This window comes from Ovis aries, chromosome 1 (assembly GCF_016772045.2).
Source record: "Ovis aries strain OAR_USU_Benz2616 breed Rambouillet chromosome 1, ARS-UI_Ramb_v3.0, whole genome shotgun sequence".
NCBI classification, from domain to species: Eukaryota; Metazoa; Chordata; class Mammalia; order Artiodactyla; family Bovidae; genus Ovis; species Ovis aries.
In genome coordinates this window covers 162571279-162592185 of record NC_056054.1, presented here as the reverse complement: position 1 = coordinate 162592185, position 20907 = coordinate 162571279, and the positions used below count along the sequence as shown (strand labels likewise).

The 20907-nt window shown below is 35.2% G+C and overlaps 1 protein-coding gene across 2 annotated transcripts in view; it reads right to left on the bottom strand.

Moving 5' to 3' along the window:
* Positions 1–20907, bottom strand: part of EPHA6 (EPH receptor A6) — a 985602-nt gene that overhangs the window by 376033 nt on the left and 588662 nt on the right. For both annotated transcript variants that reach the window (XM_042230510.2, XM_060404157.1), the window contains exon 6: positions 5331–5455. In XM_042230510.2, the coding sequence (XP_042086444.1) occupies positions 5331–5455 (125 nt within the window). The remainder of the gene's footprint in view (positions 1–5330; positions 5456–20907) is intronic.

Sequence of the window (20907 nt, the reverse complement as noted above, 5' to 3'; positions counted from 1 at the left end):
TAAATGTCCATCAACAGATGAAAGGATAAATAAGATATAGTACATGTATACAATGGAACACTACTCAGCCACAAAAAGAACAAAATAATGCCATTTGCAGCAACATAGATGCTACTGCAGGTTAGCATACTAAGTGAAGTAAGTCAGAAAGAGAAAAAAAATACCATATGATGTCACTTATACATGGAATCTAAAATATTACACAAAAGAACTGATCTATGAAGCAGACTCACAGACATAGAGAATAGACTTGTGGTTGCCAAGGAAACATAGGGGAGGGATGGACTAGGAGTTTGGGGTTAGCAGATGCAAACTACTACATATAGAACAGATGGACATCAAAGTCCTACTGTATAGCACAGGGGATTATAGTAAATAGCCTGGGATAAACCATAATGGAGAAGAATATTAAAAACTAATCCATAAATATGTATAATGAGTACCATGCTGTACATCAGAAATTAACACAACCGTTTAAATCAACTATACTTCACTTAAAAAAAAATAAAAAGATGACACAGTATATCCAGTTAGCCTATCCCCAAATTCCAAGCCAACTCTGGGCTCTATACTTCTTTCCTTGTTCCTTCTCACCCTAAATGAGGTTGACTATGTGGCTACAGTAGAATAGATATTTTCTATTTTTTCTCTCCCTTGTTCTTTATCCTTTCTCCTATAAGAGCTCCCTGCCTTCCGCCCCATTTGGCAGTTCCTGGAAATGAGACCAGCTGCTTCATGAAGTATTATATAAAGCATGCATGTGTGTGCTCAGTCACTCAGTCATGTCCAGCTCTTCACAATCCCCTGGATGGTAGCCCACCAGGCTCCTCTGTCCATGGGATTCTCAAGGCCAGAATACTGGAGTGCGCTGCCATGCCCTTCTCCAGGGGATCTTCCTGACACAGGAGTTGAACCCACATCTGCTTGTCCCCTGCATTGGCAAGCAGATTCTTTACTACTGAACCACCTGGGAAGGCCATTATATAAAGCATGTATATCTAAGTTGTTGTCATTTTTTTAAACAGGTTCCTCAGTATGAGTATGCTCTTCTTTGAAGAAACATATTGTTAGTGAGTAAATATGAAATATAAAATTTTTTGGTGACTTATACTTGAATTTATTCATTATTTTAAAAACATTTAAATATGAATATTTTCATATTCATAGTATATTCATGTAAGTTTAAAACACTTTTTAAGTATGAAAAGTGTGGCCAAGAATTTGGAGAGTATAATTAACTGAATAGAGAATATCTAATTAATTATAACCCACAAGCTATAGATTTTCTTCTCCATAGTCTGCTCATCTCACATTCACACACACACACACACACACACACACACACACACACACACATACACATACACACACACAGAAGCAAAAGACAATCATAGCTAGGTTTTAATTTTTATATATAGTTATGATGTGAAGATTATTGTTCCCTGTGGTGAGTTATTTTCTAAAATGTGCCTGTATATTTAATTTTAGCACACTTAAGTTATTTGAAAGATAGTATATCTATATAACTGTATAAACACAAACATAGTAGCATTTGAAAATAGCTAAAAATGGAAGAGATTATCTTTCTGAACCCTTATTTTATAGATGAGAAAACAGGAATAAGAAACTTAAGGTCTAAGTCAAACTTAAATGTCCAAACACTTAGACCAGTGCCTTTTTCTAAGCGAAGGTCACTGGTAACAATAATATATGTTTGATCTCAGACATTTGTAGGCACTTCACCTTCTAAATCGCTTAGTTCAGTTCAGTTCAGTCAGTTGTATCCGACTCTTCGCGACACCATGAACCACAGCACGCCAGGCCTCCCTATCCATCACCAATTCCCGGAGTTTTCCCAAACTCATGTCCATTGAGTTGGTTATGCCATCTAACCATCTCATTCTCTGTCATCCCGTTCTCCTCCTGCCTTCGGTCTTCCCCAACAACAGGCTCTTTTCAAATGAGTCAGCTCTTTGCATCAGGTGGCCAAAATACTGGAGTTTCAGCTTCAGCATCAGTCCTTCCAATGAACACCCAGGACTGATTTCCTTTAGGATGGACTGGTTGGAAGTCGCTTAACTTCTCTTCTAATTTACAAAGTAATTCTCCTGACACGATAAGAACTTAAAACAGCACAGATTATTCAAAGAATGGTATAAATATTGATTATTCATGTATTAATTAAGGTTAGAAATACAGTGTATCTTTGATTGAAAGGAAATGTAAAGCTGAAATGCCTAAATCAAAGATGGAGGCATCAATACTAAAGACTGTGGAGACTACGGACATCATGGCAGGCTGAAGAGTAAAACTCGATCATAGCTCACTGAGCACTGAGGTGCCTGAGCTATTGCTTGGTGTGTCAGGAGATATACTTGGATCACCTCTACCTGTTCCTGCTCCCATCCCCAGCTGCTGTGTGTTTTGTTTTTAAAGGCTTATGCCTTCCATCTACTTTCGACACCTAAACTTGGGCTTGTGGAGCCACAGTGGAGAACCAGAAGCGCCTATGACTGTTTCCTGAATACCACACCTAAATGTCCATTCAAAACCTGTCGTCAATGATTGACTAAAGCCTGATGGAAGCTCAGCTTCTTTGTCGCCATAGGGTGAACTCTGAGATGTGATTTAGACTCAAGACCTCTCCTTGCTCACTCTGAATTTGATTCACATCTTCCTCAGGGTCCTGTTTCTCCGTTGTCTTATCAGTATTCCTAGGAGGTTTCCTAATTAATCACTTGTACACAAATTCCCATCTCAGAGTTTGTCTTTGAGTAACTGGATCTAAGACAACTACTAAAGCTATTTAGGATCTACCCATTCTTCCATCCATCCATCCATCTATCCATTTATCCATCCATATTTATCTATGTTTGCTACCTTGCTCTCTCTTTCTTGACTCCATCTATGTACTCATCCCATTCTAACAAAATAAATAACACCTAAAATGAATGCATGTTTCCAGTCCATATTCTATATGTTAATATAATCATACAAAAATATGGGGGAATATCTGTGTTCCCCAAATAGGCTCATTTTTTACCTGTTCTGCTTTGTATCTTGTTCTTCTTACTTAACAATATTTAGATTCCTAATAAAGAATGATATTAGCAATTTTAACTAAGAGTTCTATTGTAAGTTACTCTACGTATAAGCTTTATAAAAATAATTCTTGGGAGGAGAAACTTATAGTAAGAATCTGCCGTCATAGTTGAGAAAAATTTTGATGCTGTCAATCATTTCACATTCTCTCTGAGAGTTTTGATATTCTAACATCTTGACTGGTTGCCAATATTTTATATATTTATATATGAGGACATCATAATTTTTATTTAGTTTGTACATAATTCCTATGCTCTGATTCTATATTGTATTATGTATAGGCCAAATATTTCTCTAATGCTTCCTTAAATGATATTTAATACTGAATTCGTATACTCTCCATCCTTAGATCTGTTTATAATTAATCTTTACAACACACTAGAAAGGTTGATATCTTTATTTTCCTTTTGTAAATGTGAAGTCTGATTAGGGAGATTAATAGACTTTTTCCTGACCACGAGCATTAGAGTCAGAGTCAGAACATGAATTAGGAATCCTTGGCTTCCAACTCCACATTAAATTCATTAGCAATGGATCATTGCCATTTTCTTATAAAATAAACTCTTTTGTAATGTTATTTATTCTATTATTAAAACATGGATATTATGTCAGTAGCCATCTCTCAGGATATTATTAATTTCTAAAGTTCCAATTGGATGAATATGGTTCTTTTCTTATAGAATCAGCACAATTTTTCTTTAACTGGAAATATTATAAGTCATTTTCATCTTCAGATATATGAAGCAAAAATGACTATAGAATAAGAGTCACCTTCTGTGTATGAAATATTACCTTTATAATACAAAATAAATATTTTTATTATGAAAATTTCCTTAAAAATGTCTACATTGCTTTTTAAATAAACTGAATTATTTGAGTATATGATATATTTAAATTAATGGACAGAAAAATATGTATATTCCTGTGACAGGATACCACAGGTTGTAACATTTGGAAGGACAGACCAACAGGATTTCTGAGCACAGGTTGGCCAGGCCAGTGTCTAGAATCTATAATCTAATTAAACTGAGTAAATTCCTCCTTTCTTAGGCTATGGATTCTTTCATGTCAGTTGATAATAATGATAGCTTTCATTGACCACATAATTCTGAAATTACTAAATATAATCATGCTACTGAGTTACTTCTCCCCTTTTCAAACTTACATTTGCTCAGAAGCAATAGAATAGAAAAATATAGACTTCTATTTCTCTTCTTTTTATACTATTCATGGGGTTCTAAAGGCAAAAATACTGAAGTGGTTTGCCATTCCCTTCTTCAGTGGACCACATTTTGTTAGAACTCTCCACCATTTCTCTTTTTGCCCTGCGTTTCTTCATAGGGAACCTAAATTTATTTGTGATGTTCCTTTGATTCCAGTAAGTTATAGAAACACAACAAGTTCTTTCTTAAGATACCACTGGGAATTATATAAATTTTTACATAATATTTTTAAATGTAATGCTCACTTTATCAATATTCTAGGTTAGTATCAGCCCAATGGGACATATTATCAGAATTGACTCTATGTTCTGCCTTAACATCTATAGCAATGATATCATAATGGTGAGGGATAGGGAGAAAGCATAAACGAAGAAGACATGTGACTGTCATAAAACGAAGGAAGTTTATAATTTGGGAAAATATAGTAATTGAGAATTTTAATGACAGAAATGGAAATTGAAGTTAAGAGTTGATTTATTAACCAGATTTATCTTGCTACCTTATAAAACACCTGACCTGAATGGAAAGACAATTTTAAATTCATCAGCTATTTTCATTTATACCTTTAATCATACTTTACAAATTTTAGCAGACTATAACTTTAAATTCATTGGCAAGGATATGGCCCACTGAACTTGTTTTAGATTATGGTAATTCCATTTTACTATTTTTTCTGAAGTGAGTTTTAGAGATAACATTATATTCATTAAACTGTAAGCTGATGAATACAGTCTCTCACTATATTGTAAAACTCCTTAGAGTAAGTGAAGATTGAAATGTACATTGAAATGTCTTCTACCTTAATCTGATATAAAACAAGACAAATTAACTAAGAAATTATAAGCACTCTAGTATACTGGAGAATATTTAAAGACATAGTAGGTAAGAAGTTAGGCCAAAAAGAACAGATTTTAGAGTAAAATAATATTCTATCACAATATACTTAATATACATATGCATACATATGTACATGTACATTCTGAGGCAGCTCCAGATAAGACCTACTTGCTCATGGTACTTGATCTCGTAGTCCAGTATGGCTCCACTGGGAAAAGCAGGTGCTTGCCATGATAGGGCAATGCTGTTTTGGGATGCCCAGTCCTTTCTTACCATACCTATCAGGGAAGGTGCTGAAAAGAAAGAAAATAACTAAGAATTAACTGGCAGGAATCATTCTCCACAATGCTTTCTTTAACATTTTGTCTCCCAAGGAAAATACAATTCTTGGTGAAGAGGACACTAATTATTGATGTCAGATTAATATGACAATCAGGATCTACTTTACTCAATCCAAATATTAAAATTTATTTAGACACTGATGGCTCAGTGGCAAAGAATTTTGCCTGCAGTACAGGAGGTGCAGGAGATGCAGGTTTGATCCCAGGGTTGCAATGATTCCCTTTGATCCCTGGGTTGGAAAAATCCCCTTCAACCCCTGGGTTGGAAATATCCCCTGGAGAAGGGCATGATAACTCACTCCAGCATTCTCGCCCAGAGAATGCTATGGACAGAACAGCCTTGTGGGCTACAGTCCAGAGGGTCACAAAGAGTCATATACAACTGAAGCAACTTAGCTCACACGCATGCAGAAACAAATTAGGGAACAAAGGAAAAACTCAGATAGTCCAAGAATAAGGACCATAACACATTATCTCTGATTCTGTTAGAGGACAACACTTTTCCTCAAACTGGCTTTGGTTTTGAGCTATAATATGAAGAATAATAGACTTGACTTCTATATTTTCTTAAAACTAAGACTACTATAGAAAATCCTCTGCAATTACATGATCACTTATAAGCTTTCTTTCTTTCAAGAGTTAGTACTTTATCAAATTTTAGTACTTTATAGAAGTTACATTGCAAACTTAACTACAGCATATTTTGGCTTATCCATGAGAGGATCATTTCTTTTGCAAGGTTTCTATGACTTTTGACTAAAGCTGAAATATTTAATTTATGAAGTATATTTTGAATCATGTCTGTCTTCTTTTTCTATATAACATTATCTTAACAATTCAATCTTAACCTAAAGTAATCTTGTATACACTGTAGGCTTTTTATCTAACAAAATATTTCTCATCCTTAAATATTTGAATTACTAACAAAAGGAATTTTTACATAGAGAACTAAAACTCAGTCTTAAAAATACAAACTAAATGTACTGAGATACCATTTCTCATTTTAAATTGGCAAAAAAATCCAAAAACTTGACACCAGGCTCTGTTGGCTAGACTGTGAGGAAAAGACTTTAATACGTTGTTGGTATAAATGCAAAATGACATAATCCTTATAAAGGGAAATTCAACAATTTAAGGCAAATTATATGTTCATTTACACTTCGGCTTTTGGGAATCTACTGAAAGATACACTGCACAAATACGAAGTGACATATTTACAAGACTACTCATTGAAATTTATTTGTAAAGCCTGGAAACAATTTAAATGCCCATCAATAAGGGACTGGTTTAAAAAACTATGCTACATTCACCAGAGAATTATGAAACTGTAAAAAGGAATTGTGACCATCTATAAATACTAGAATGAATTTATTTCAGAATTTACTTTTAAATGAAAAAAGTGAGGTGGAGAAAAATGTATGAAAAAAATGTCTTAGGATAAATTTAAGAATAAATTTAGTAACAATGGTTACCCTTAGAGGATAGGAGGCTAGGATGGTCACTACAGGGTTAGAAGAAAATCATCTCTGAATATAAATAATAAAAAACAAATGAACACTGAAAGAGCAATCTCAAAAGATTAAAAGAAAGAAATCTGTGTATTGAGTTGAAAGCAAAGTTCCTCTGAGAGGAATTACTTAAAATGACATTAAATGACAGTTACTTAACCTACATCCCAATGGGACATATTCTAAGTATAAAAAAATATACTGCAAAAATTATTGAACTATTTTTAGTAATGATATTCCAAGTAGTATTACTGGTATTGTAATGCTGAATGTGTGTGTGTGTGTGTGTGTGTATGTGCACATGTGTGTGTGTTTGTGTGTATTAAGAGACAATTCAAATGAGTAATTACATTGCTGTTATTGAGAACTAGGACTTATTTTTCCTATGGGAAAATAGAGATACAGATGTCAGACCAATGAAGGTAAATAAAAACCTTATCCTAATAAACCTGAATTAGAAGTATGATTATGAACTCATGTATCTTTCCAGTTCATTTTCAGAAATTTCCAGACCAATGAAGATAAGTAAAAACCCTATACTAGTAAACTTGAATTAGTGTGATTATGAACACATGTATCTTTCCAGTTCACTTTCAAAAATCCATTCACATGTACTAAATGCAGTTGAAAACAGGAATTGAAGAAACTGATCCTCTATGATCAAGATGAAATTTTTTTTAGTTTCTAAGAGAGACTCAAGTATTAAATGTGGTAATTTACTTTCCAAGTTGTCTTTGCAACTTAAGGATAAACTACTTTCTTAAATTTGTGAGAATGACAAGTTTGGTTCTCATAAGAAATTAAGTACTTTAGAAACTATATTTGAAACTCTTTCCAGCTGCTTAATGACAGCATTATTGCTGTACTAAGATATTTTCTTAAAATGAGTGATAATTACAGAAACTGCTAAATAATAGAAGTTTGTGCCATAAGCTAAAATAGAAATATATAAAATGGTAAATAAAAAATGTTCTGAAAATTCATTAGGTATATATACGGAGTCATATTCACTACTAATAAACTACTATTAGTCAATTATGGTATTAATTCCTGCTGAAAATGCATTAATGTTCTTGGAATTATAGTATAATAATGAATTAAATGGTGCTTTATGGGAAAACTAAAACTTTAATGTGAATAATACAAATTAGAAGTTGACTAAAGTGTTGAGGTCCTTTAATGGACAGCAACCTGGTGGTCCAGAGTGGACCGATAAGAAAGTAAAGGAGAGAGAAAGAGGCTGATTTGTTTACACAGAAAGCCAATAAAGCCCCGGCACTGGGCTTGCTCTGTTCATAGAGGCCTCAGGCGCCCTCTCGATGGGGTGAAGGCGCAGAGAGAGAAAGACACAGGGACCAAAGCTCTGATGGAGCAAAGGTGTTTTAATCAACCTGGTATGGGCATATATACTGTCTTACAAGGTAGTTATTCTCAGCAAAGATAAAGATTAAAATTCCAGACTTACAAAACATAGGCATCCATAGTAAAGAGAGAGAGAGTTGTAAACAATCACTTTTACCATATGGTTCACAAGAAGGAAGAGGGTACTTATCACCCTATCGAAAAACTAATGAAGGAAATGCCTGGATTCCTCAGCCCCCTGGAGAGGCTTGCCTCTCCTCTTAATTCCTGAGTTAATAAGGAACATAGAATTCCTGACAGATCCAAAACAGCACACAGGAAGCCTCCTGTTAAATGCTTCCTGACACTAAAGTATATAAAAGTATATCAATTCATTACTAATTTTGAAAATGTCCTTTTCATGTATACAATGCTATGGTTAATTTTCAGTTTAATGTACAATATCACAAAGTAGTATTACCAGTGTCTTATATTTTGTCTCATAATTATTTAGCATTCAAGTTCAAGTGATAAAAAACTCATAAGAAATTCAATTATGCCAACAGCATTTTAGAATGACTACTGGTTAAAATATAGATACCTTCTTTTCTATTTCCTGCTTTTCAATGGTTATTTAATTGTACAGACACATCACCTAAATTATATGAATCCTCTTCGATACTTTTGTAAAATGGAAAATTAAGAGAATCTATTCTCTAACTACATAGATCATTCACTTATAAACGGACTTCAAGGTAAGATCTATATAAAATCTAAAATCTCTTCACTTTTGCACATTTCTTAAATGGCAACCCACTCCTGTATTCTTGCCTGGAGAATCCCATGGATGGAGACCCTGGTAGGCTGTAGTCCATGGGGTCGCAGAGTCAGACACGACTGAGCAACTTCACTTTCTTACTTTCTTTTCAAATGTAAACATCTATGTTTTAAACAGTTGCTAAATATACATATATGCAGAGTACATCATGAGAAATGTTGGGCTGGAAGAAACACAAGCTGGAATCAAGATTGCCGGGAGAAATATCAATAACCTCAGATATGCAGATGACACCACCCTTATGGCAGAAAGTGAAGAGGAACTCAAAAGCCTCTTATGAAAGTGAAAGAGGAGAGTGAAACAGTTGGCTTAAAGCTCAACATTCAGAAAATGAAGATCATGGCATCCGGTCCCATCACTTCATGGGAAATAGATGGGGAAACACTGGAAACAGTGTCAGACTTTATTTTTGGGGGCTCCAAAATCACTGCAGATGGTGACTGCAGCCATGAAATTAAAAGATGCTTACTCCTTGGAAGAAAATTTATGACCAATCTAGACAGCATATTGAAAAGCAGAGACATTACTTTGCCGACTAAGGTCGTCTAGTCAAGGCTATGGTTTTTTTGGTGGTCATGTATGGATGTGAGAGATGGACTGTGAAGAAAGCTGAGCGCCGAAGAATTGATGCTTTTGAAGTATACTGTTGGAGAAGACTCTTGAGACTCCCTTGGACTGCAAGGAGATCCAACCAGTTGGTCTGAAGGAGATCAGCCCTGGGATTTATTTGGAGGGAATGATGCTGAAGCTGAAACTCCAGTACTTAGGCCACCTCATGAGAAGAGTTGACTCATTGGAAAGGGCTCTGATGCTGGGAGGGATTGGGGGCAGGAGGAGAAGAGGATGACAGAGGATGAGATGGCTGGATGGCATCACTGACTCGATGGACGTGAGTCTGAGTGAACTCCGGGATTTGGTAATGGACAGGGAGGCCTGGCGTGCTGCGATTCATGGGGTTGCAAAGAGTTGGCCATAACTGAGCGACTGAACTGAACTGAACTGAAATATACATAATTCTAGATAATTCTATTTTAAACAAATATTCTAAATCCTACTCTATATTTTAAAAGAGTTTCCATAATTTTTACTTTAATGGCTACTATTCAATTTTGTTGCTATTTTATCAAGTCATTCCTCTAATGTTGGATTTTGAAGTTTAAAATATTGTTTTGTCAGAATTCTGACATTTTATGTACAAACATTTTATGCATAAATTTTGATTTTGTTAAAATTATTTGAGAGAGAAAATTGCTCTATATAATTTGGATTTTATGTCATACTGTTTTTACCATAGTGCTTTTGAAAAAAGCTATATCAATATTACTAATCACACATTTTAAACACTTAATGAGTTTGAGAGCAGAGGATGTAGAAAACAATTTACAAGTCAATACACGTCAAACGCTGCATTTTATGTTTTCAGAGAAGAACAACATTACACAGAATTTCATTTTAAAATAAGGTTTCAATACATGAAACATAAAGCATTTGCTTTGAATATATCTAATGAATTTGTCTTAATAATTCAAGTTTACATAGTATCTGAATTGGCATATTGTGAAACCTCTGCAGTATCAACTAATACAAAGCAGAAAATACATTTATTCCTCCACATGAGAAACACTGATTTTAGGACACAAAAGGACAACTATTGATCTTTACTTCTGATTCTAAAAAGTTAGAGAAGGAAAGAAATAGTCAGGAAAATAATATCTTCTGGAGTCTGTCAGATCAGAGGCTAACTGAAAGATATGAAGACTCAACCAATGCTTCTTGAGTAACAATTACCTATTCAGTATAGCCTTCAGCAGAATCGTGTTTCTGATATACATCCTTTCTTAAGTCTTCAAAAATCTTAGCTTTGATCTTCAATATAAATGACTGGTGAATAGATTACCACATTCTTGAAAATGGTTTTCATACAAACTCTTTCGATTACTACATTGTTTGCATCTCAAGTAGTTTCCCAAAAACTACGTAACAAAAATGAAAATAAAAGTACGAAGGGAGTTAGTTCTAACAAAAGAGATCTTACTCACACTTAGAAAAGTTTTGCTTTCTTATGCTTATATGGAGATACCTAAAGAAACATCACTTCATGGGAAATAGATGGGGAAACAGCGGAAACAGTGTCAGACTTTATTTTTGGGGGCTCTAAAATCACTGCAGATGGTGATTGTAGCCATGAAATTAAAAGACGCTTACTCCTTGGTAGAAAAGTTATGACCAACCTAGATAGCATATTCAAAAGCAGAGACATTACTTTGCCAACAAAGATTTGTCTAGTCAAGGCTATGGTTTTTCCAGTGGTCATGTATGGATGTGAGATTTGGTCTGTGAAGAAAGCTGAGTGGCAAAGAACTGATGCTTTTGTACTGTGCTGTTGGAGAAGACTCTTGAGAGTCCCTTGGACTGCAAGGAGATCCAACCAGTCCATTCTGAAGGTGATCAGCCCTGGGATTTCTTTGGAAGGAATGATGCTAAAGCTGAAACTCCAGTACTTTGGCCACCTCATGCGAAGAGTTGACTCATTGGAAAAGGCTCTGATGCTGGGAGGGATTGGGGGCAGGAGGAGAAGGGGACGACAGAGGATGAGATGGCTGGATAGCATCACCAACTCTATGGACATGAGTTTGGGTGAACTCTGGGAGTTGGTGATGGACAGGGAGGCCTGGCGTGCTGTGATTCATGGGGTCGCAAAGAGTCAGACACAACTGAGTGACTGAACTGAACTGAAAGAAACAGTGAATTATTTTAGTTAAGTATTTTGCTCTTAACTGAGCTAATCAATTTTTATTAAATATTTATATTATGTATGTTATCTTATTACATTGTCATAAATCTATGGGGAAGACATTGCCTCCATAAGATGATGACACTGAGGCTCAGAGAAGTGAGCAATTGTTTACTGATATAATGAGAAGGCCAATTTTGGTATTAATGCAGAACGTCAAGAAAGAAGTGGAAAATTTAACATTTTTGCTATACTTTCTCTTAAAATTAATTCTATTCATTATTGTAAATACCTGCTCAAAACCAGTAGAAATGAGGCAATGTTACAAGTATCCTTATTGTCTTCGAGTTGATTATTTCTTGAAATTTTAAAATATCAAACACTAGTGTTCAATTTTACTGTTAAAATTTACTACTGTTCAATTTTACACTGTTTTTCAGTCACTCAGTCATGTCCAACTCTTTGTGACCCCATGGACTGCAGCACATCAGGCCTTCCACATCCTTCTTTATCTCCCTGAGTTTTCACAAACTCATGTTTACTAAGTCTGTGATGCCATCCAACCTCCTCATCCTCTTTTACTCCCTTCTCCTCCTGCCCTCAATCAAATTACATTGTAGGTTATCACAAATATGTCTATTTTTAGCATGTAATCAAGATTTACACCGTGGGTCACGAGGTGTTTTCCTAAAGATCAAATGTTGCTAATCCTCAGTCATCTATTGAGCATACTGTGTAAATGAAGGTTTATTTATTGGGATATGCTTACCTGCATGTGTGTGTGTGTGAGTTTAGATGAAAAAGAGATTTGGGCAGGGAACACTCCTATGAACATGTGTTTGTGACAGTGAAAATCTTAATGGTGAATGTTAAATAATAGAATCCCAATATAGGAATAGATCTTATAAGCAATTTAATACCTTTATCATCAATGCAGAAAATACTTCAATGTATTTCTGATAGCTGGGTATCCACTTCTTACTTTAGCAGTGTAGTATTTCACAAAGAGTATATAAAGAGCATGCTGCTGCTGCTAAGTTGCTTCAGTCGTGTCCGACTTTGTGCGACCCCATAGACAGCAGCCCACCAAGTTTCCCGTCCCTGGGATTCTCCAGGCAAGAACACTGGAGTGGGTTGCCATTTCCTTCTCCAGTGCATGAAAGTGAAAAGTGAAAGTGAAGTTGCTCAGTCGTGTCCGACTCTTAGTGACCCCATGGACTGCAGCCTACCAGGCTCCTCCACCCATGGGATTTTCCAGGCAAGAGTACTGGAGTGGGGGCACTGCACTTTTTATGTAGTACTTTGTGAAGTATAAAGAGCATAGTACTTCACAAAGTACTACATAAAAAGTGCAGTGCCTCACAGAGTACTATATAGAGTAAGTACTTCACAAAGCTATCCATTGTCTTTTAAAACTCCTTAATTGATAAAACATATGGAGTCATTGTTTGCTTCCTATAACTTTCACCTCGGTCCTGACCCTAGTGCTGATTTTTAGTACAAATAGAACTAACTCTTTCCCTTTGCTTATCTATCAACCTCTTTTTTTTTTTTTTTTATTCGTTCTTTCTTGTCTATACTTATGTTTCTGTGCAAGTACCATAAGCACTATTTACAGTAGCTAGAACACGGAAGCAACCCAGATGTCCATCGACAGATAAATGGATAAAGAAGTTGTGGTACATATACACAATGGAATATTACTTAGCCATAAAAAGGAACATCTTTTTATGTGTTCTAATGAGGTGGATGAAGCTAGAACCTATTATACAGAGTGAAGTAAGTCAAAAAGAGAAAGATAAATATTGTATTCTAACGCATATAAACAGAATCTAGAAAAATGTTACTGAAGAATTTATTTATAGGGCAGCAATGGAGAAACAGACATAGAGAATAGACTTATGGACATGGGGAGAGGGGAGGAGAGGGTGAGTCACATGGAAACTTACATTACCATATGTAAAATAGATAGCCAATAGGAATTTGCTGTATGCCTCAGGAAACTCAAATAGGGCCTCTGGATCAATCTAGAGGGGTGGGTTGGGGTGGGAGATGGGAGAGACTTTCAAAAGGGAGGGGTTATATGTGTACCTATGGCTGATTCATGTTGAGGTTTGACAGAAAATAAGAAAATTCTGTAAAGCAATTGTCTTTCAATAAAAAAATAGATTAATTTTTAAAAGTCATCTATTTAATACCTAACTCATCTGATATATTACTTTTAAAAACTATTTGATCTGATCCTTTGAAAAATATTTTGGATACTCTGATCCTATAGATTTTTCTTATTTAATATACAATGTCAGTGTTCTCTTTTTTCTATGTTACTTACCAGAAAAGGATGGGATCTTCCTCTTTCTGATTGTTACCACCTTAAGTTACAGGTGATATAGGACAAATATTTTTTCTAGTTTTTCCTCAGAATTAATTTGTCTATTTTTTTAAAAAGTATCTAGCCTTGAATTTCAAGAGTTTTTCCCAAGGGAAAAATTAACATCCTTCAACACAAAGCTTGCATAGTCTTTCTACTTCTTCCTGCCATGCCAATATGAAGCTTGTAGGTGGCTTAACAATATGTTAGTGAAAAATATGTGGATATATTGGCCCAAAAAACTTTCACTACCTGCAGAGGTCACAGTGAGACATCACCATTAATAATGAGTCAAAATGACAAAGCACTATCAGCTCTTAAATATACAGAATAAAATCAGAAGCATCAACTTTAAATTTATTTTCAGCATAAACTGGCCTTTTTAATTTTTATTTTATTAGCCTTATGACTGGCTGATTTAATGTGCTCACTGTTAAGTATATTGTGAGCCTGCTGTTTTCAGTAATTAACACCATATACCTCTACCAACTACTATATCATTTCAGAAGCATTTGGGAAACTTTATATGAAGATGCTCTAAAATGCAGTTTATTTGAAATATAAAGGTAAAAAATATCCTCAAATTACACCAGTCTGAGATTCTATTGACCTTATCATTACTTGTCAAGTATCAGTAAAAATATATATGTTGTATCATTATTTTTAAGGAAGTTAACATATACTATCCACCCAAATCTCAGAAAGTTTACCTGGCCCTAGAGAAAAATCAATAATTAGTCACATCTCATCTTGGTGATTTAGTCACTAAGACGTGTCTGACTCTTGCGACCCCATGGACTGTATCCCTCCAGGAATCTCTGTCTACGGGATTCTCTAGGCAAGAACACTGGAGTGGGTTGCCATTTCCTTCTCCAGAGGATCTTCCTGACCCAGGGATCAAACTTGGGTCTCCTGCATTGCAGGCAGATTCTTTACTGACTTAGTTATAAGGAAAGCCTTTCTCGTCTTAACTTCACATAATCTCCCAATTCATAACATTTTGCTATATTAAAATTAAGAATTGGTTTTTAGTAATAATTCTGAGCAAAAGTAGTATCATTTAAACTGTAAACAATTAAACTGTAACATAAATAGATTTAAAATATAATATCCTAGTTATATTTGAATATGATTTGTAACTTCTAGGCCTCAGTCAATTTATCAAAAATTCTGCATCATGTTCCAGGATAGGAAAAAGTCAGCCAACTTAAATATTATCATAAAAGATAAAATTTCTATTAAAATGACCAGGAAAGTCATCTATAATAAATGACTAAAATCATTTTAACATATATTGCAGAAAGCAGCTAAATGAAAAAGCTTACAAAAATATAAATTTTAGAATAATATAATGAATAAAGTTTTATTTTCACATTTTACTGCTACACTTAAAAAAGTTCAGACTCTTAAAAGAAATCCATACAATAGATTTCTATCAAGCTGTTTAAAAATGATGTAGACATACAGGCATGGGGAAGTAAGTGTAATATTTAAAGACACAAAAGCACTATGCAAAACAATATACATGGTGTGATTCAAAATATTTCTAAAATAGTAAGTGCCCACAAGCTATGCAACTAAACTGTGTAACTATTGTATGTTGCTGTTGCTGTTTAGTCACTAAATCACGTCTGACTCTTCCTAATCCCATGGACTGTCATCTGCCAGGCTCCTCTGTCCACAGGATTTCCCAGACAAGAATACTGGACTAGGTTACCATTTCCTCCTCCAGGGGATCTCTCCAATCCAGGAGACTATTGTATAGCTATTGATAAGTTACGTATCCATCAAGACTATTTTGGAAGATTTGGAATTGATCATGAATGAGATGACGGCCAATTCCTCTCCAAATCTTAATTCAGCAATATTCTTTTAAAAAAAATTAAAAATGTCATTCAGTGGTATAAATATCCACAGGGATGACTCTCCTCCTGAGGATGATGAGAACAAAGAAAAGCAAAGGGATGTTATCCCTGTCTGGGACACATAATACCTGAAAGTTTCCCAAGGAACATTTTTTAAACTTACTCTGATTGCAGACTATTTAAACATCAAAGATTTGCTTGATATTATACATGTAAGACTGTGGTCAGCATGATCAAGAGGAAAACTCATGAGGAGAGTCTCAAGATTTTAATATCAAAAATGACTTTACTAAAGAAGTAGCAGCCCAGGAAGGCAAAGAGAACCAGTGGTGAGAGACAAGTGAAATGTTATGCCTGACACTGTAATACTGAAAGGGTTTTTCCAAATACTACTTGTGCTACTCTGTTTATAATTGTTGATATTAGACAAATAGGAGGATACTGTCCTCCTCACACCTGTTGTTTGAGTACTGATTCCAAACCTCTAGCTGAGTTTCTTCCAGTGTGATCAAAACTTTCTCTTTTCTTTGATCTGGATAAAACTGAACTGTGGGTTCTCTAAAAACCCATACATATGCACACACACACATTATATATCAACTATAACAGCGTTAAGTTACTAATAGTTGTTTACCATGTTCACTTAGAAAAGTAGAAGTTAACAAGAGCAAAACAGAAATGAACCTAATAATTGTCCAATAGTTTCTGATTTTTAAATTACATTGACAAATTATTATATTACCCATAATTTAAAAAAAAACTGATTTAAGAAGAATATGATCTCAAAGAACCTAAATAATCTCAGTCTTAACTTATGTGATACTCTGAAAACTTTTTCAAAAATATAATTCAAAATTTTAATAAATTCAAAAAGTTGAAGCTAAATATGAATCTATTTATAAGGTATGACTATGAAGTAACACATGTAGCTTATGGAAGAGTCATTAAATTTTAGTCTTGCTATATATTTCTGTCATCCTTGAGTTTATGTGATGACACAAAATTGCAGACAAAGCTAGCTAAAGCCACTGGTTTCAAAAGTATTTTGAACGAAGAAGTTTTGTGAAAATTAGTCTCAAAAGTATTATGGATTTGCTTATTAGAAGTTTCAAGAAGGGGAAAGAAAAGATCCTTTTCTACGCTGTTGGACCCCTAAGGTGCATAAACAAACCAGAAAATTTCAGTCACATTTTGGCTGTGAAACAACCCATGGATAAACTTGGGAATTTTAGAAGAGAGATTCACATATAAGGACTTCTATTCATAAGATAAAATAGCAGCGATTACCATTTTTTCCCTTAAGACAGAACCCAGACTTGTCTAAGACTTCTTTGATCACTGCAAACGAAATTGATTTTGATGTCTGAATTCCTAAAACATTTATTGTCTATTCCACATGACACTAGCAACTGTCTGCCTCTATCGTAAGCTCTTGCAAGCCCTCTTTATAGAATAAATAATAATATATTGTAGTTCATTTTTCAACTTCCCATGCTTTTCACATACATTAAATCACCTTTAAAATACACTGAAACTTTGTAAGTACAACTATTTTCATTTTCAAGTTGAGAAATGCGGATCAGACTGGAAACAACTGGAAACAACAGGTACATAAGAGATAGGACGTAGACTCCAGACTAAAGACTGTACCTTAAGGACTATGTCACTGTGCCACATTTCAAAATCTAAAGATCCCACAGGACCTGGTACAGTGCCACACAAAGACATTAGAAACTTTGCATGTAAATATGTCCTTTATTCAGAACTTGTTTAAATCTCATTTCAAGGCTTATCGGACAATTGCCCTGGCCTCTGAGGTTTTGTTTTATATCATGTGTATAACCATCATTCTGTAAGAGTAGAATTAATGTAAGAAAACAATAATAACATATAAGAATAATAATGTGCTCAATCATTCAGTCATTTCCAACTCTTTGCGACCCCATGGACTATAGCCTGCCAGTCTCCTCTGATCATGGGATTCTCCAGGCAAGAATACTGGAGTGGGTTGTCATTTCCTCTAGGCTGCCATGCCATCTCCAGGGGATCTTCCCAACTTAGGGATCAAATCCATGTCTCCTGTGTCTCCTGCACTTCAGGCAGATTCTTTACCCACCGAACCACCTGGGAAGCCCATTATTTCACCATTTCAACTGAAAAATGTATATGGATTGAGGAATAAAACAAAGCCCCAAATATTCTGAGTTATTTGACAACTGATTTTGAGTACTCCCAGTATCAATTGCCTTTTCACTAATTCTAACCCCATTTTCATCATTCCAATACCTGTTCTAACTTCTGAACTGAGCTCTCAATTTTTCTCACCACAGTTTAACAACTTTTGATCAGTAAAAGTCTGCCGGATCCCATAGATTTTTATAGGTTGTAATGCTAAGCTCTATAATTCTATATAATCTAGCTGTGCAATGTTAAAAAAGCTGTTTTTGATTTTTTATTCTCTATTATTTTGGGGGAGTGAAAATTATATTCATAATTTTGTATAAGCATATATTTGCTGTACAGAAGCAAAATTTGCAAACCTAAATGTATTTCTTTGGCTTAAGAATTAATTTAGGTTGGTTATTAATTTTTTAATAGAAGTATAGTTGATTCAAAACCAAGCAACCTGATTAAAGAATGGGCAGAAGACCTAAAAAGACTAATATATTAGTTTCAATATTTTTTTAGATTTTACTTCATTTAATGTTATTATGAAATAATGGCTATATTTCCCTCCACTATACAATATACCCTTGCTGCCTATTAATTGTATACATGGTAGTTTTAATCTCTTAATCCTATATGCTTATGTTGTCCTTCATCCCACTTCCCTCTCCCCACTGGTAACCACTAGTTTGTTCTATGTATCTGTGAGTCAGTTCCTGTTTTTTTTTTTAATCATGACTAAAAGGTTGTCTGCCATATCAGTAAACAAAAGATGCTGCAGCCATCAAGTCATTACATTAAAGCTGCCCAGAAGGTGAGCCCTGAGGGAAACTCAGGATGGAGACAAATGGGCTGCAGGCTGCCCACTGCCAAGCCCATCTAGCGGTCAGCTGCTGCAGCCATCCCAACTGTGCACTGAGAAAACTCAGGATACTGGCCCCAGATAGCTGAGGTGCATATCAAAGGAATGGTTTCAGTGAGTCCAGACTCTTGCATCTTTCCATCCATAGAAAAGTGCTAAATTCCTTTAGAAACCTGGTTTTCTTTCATTAACAGTAGTCTTTTAATGGTCTGACTACCTGATTTAGTTGCAAAAACTCCCATATATCCCGGCTTTCCCCAGTCCTCTTCTGAGCAGTCTCAGCATTGAGATGCTTTTTCCTGGGCTCAAAGTCCTAAGAGTGTCTGCCAAACAAAACATAATGCTCAACTTTTAGGCTGTGCTTTCTTTTTTATTTGATCTACAGTTATACACATTCATTCATTTGTATTATCTTTTTTTTTTTTTTAAGATTTCACATGTAAGTTATAACCAAGAATATTTATTTTACTCTGTCTGATTATCTCACTAGAGAGCTCAGAAATAAATCCATGTGCCTGTGGTCAATTAATCTATGACAAAGGAGGCAAGAATATACAATGAAGTAAAGACAGTCTCTTCAGTAAGTGGTGCTGGGAAAGTTGGACAGCTATAAGCAAAAGAATGAGATTAGACTATTTCCTCACACTATATACAGAAATAAACTTATAATGGATTAAAGACCTAAATATAAGACCTGAAACAATAACAATCCCAGAAAAGAACGTAAGAAGAGCACTTTTTGACATAAATTGCAGCAATATTGTTTTGATCTGTCTTCTAAGGCAAAATAAATAAAAGGAAAAATAAACAAATGGGATCTAATTTAACGTAACAGCTTTTACAAGCAAAGGAAATCATTGACAAAAGGAAAAGACAACCCACTAAACAGGAGAAAATATTTGCAAATAATACCACTGATAAGGACTTAATATCCAGGATACATAAACAGCTCCTATATTTCAATATAAAAAAACAAACTATCTGGTTAAGAATAGGTAGTAGACCTGAAGAGGGCTTCCCAGGTGGTGCTTGTAGCAAAGAACCCAAAGCAGGAGACATAAGAAATGCAATCCCCCTGGGTCAGGAAGATCCCTTGGTTGAGGGCATGGCAACCCACTCGGTATTCTTGTCTGGAGGATCCCATGGACAGAGAGCCTACTCCATACAGTTGCCAAGAGTTGGACACAACTGAAGCTACTTAACACACACACATAGACCTGAATAGGCTTCCCCAGTGGCTCACCTTTAAAGAAATGGCCTGCAATGCAGGAGATGCATCTTCGATCCCTGGAGGAGGAAATGGCAATCCACTCCAGTATTCTTGCCAGGGAAAATCCCATGGACAGATGGGCCTGGTAGGCTATAGTCCATGGGGTTGCAGAGTCAGACAAGACCGAATGATTGAACACAGAAAACCTGAATAGATATTTTTCCAGAGAAGACATATCCGACTCTTTGTGACCCCATGGACTATAGTCTGTCAGGCTCCTCTGTCCATGGAATTCTCCAGGCAAGAACTGGAGTGGGTAGCCATTCCCTTCTCAGAAAGAAGACATATAGATGGGTAAAAGGCACATGAAAAGATGCTCAACATCACTAATTATTAGAGAAATGTAAATCAAAACCACAATGAAACACCACCTCATACATGTCAGAATGGATAACATCCTAGAAAATACAAATAAATAATGGCGAGGATGTGTAGAAAAGCAAATTCCT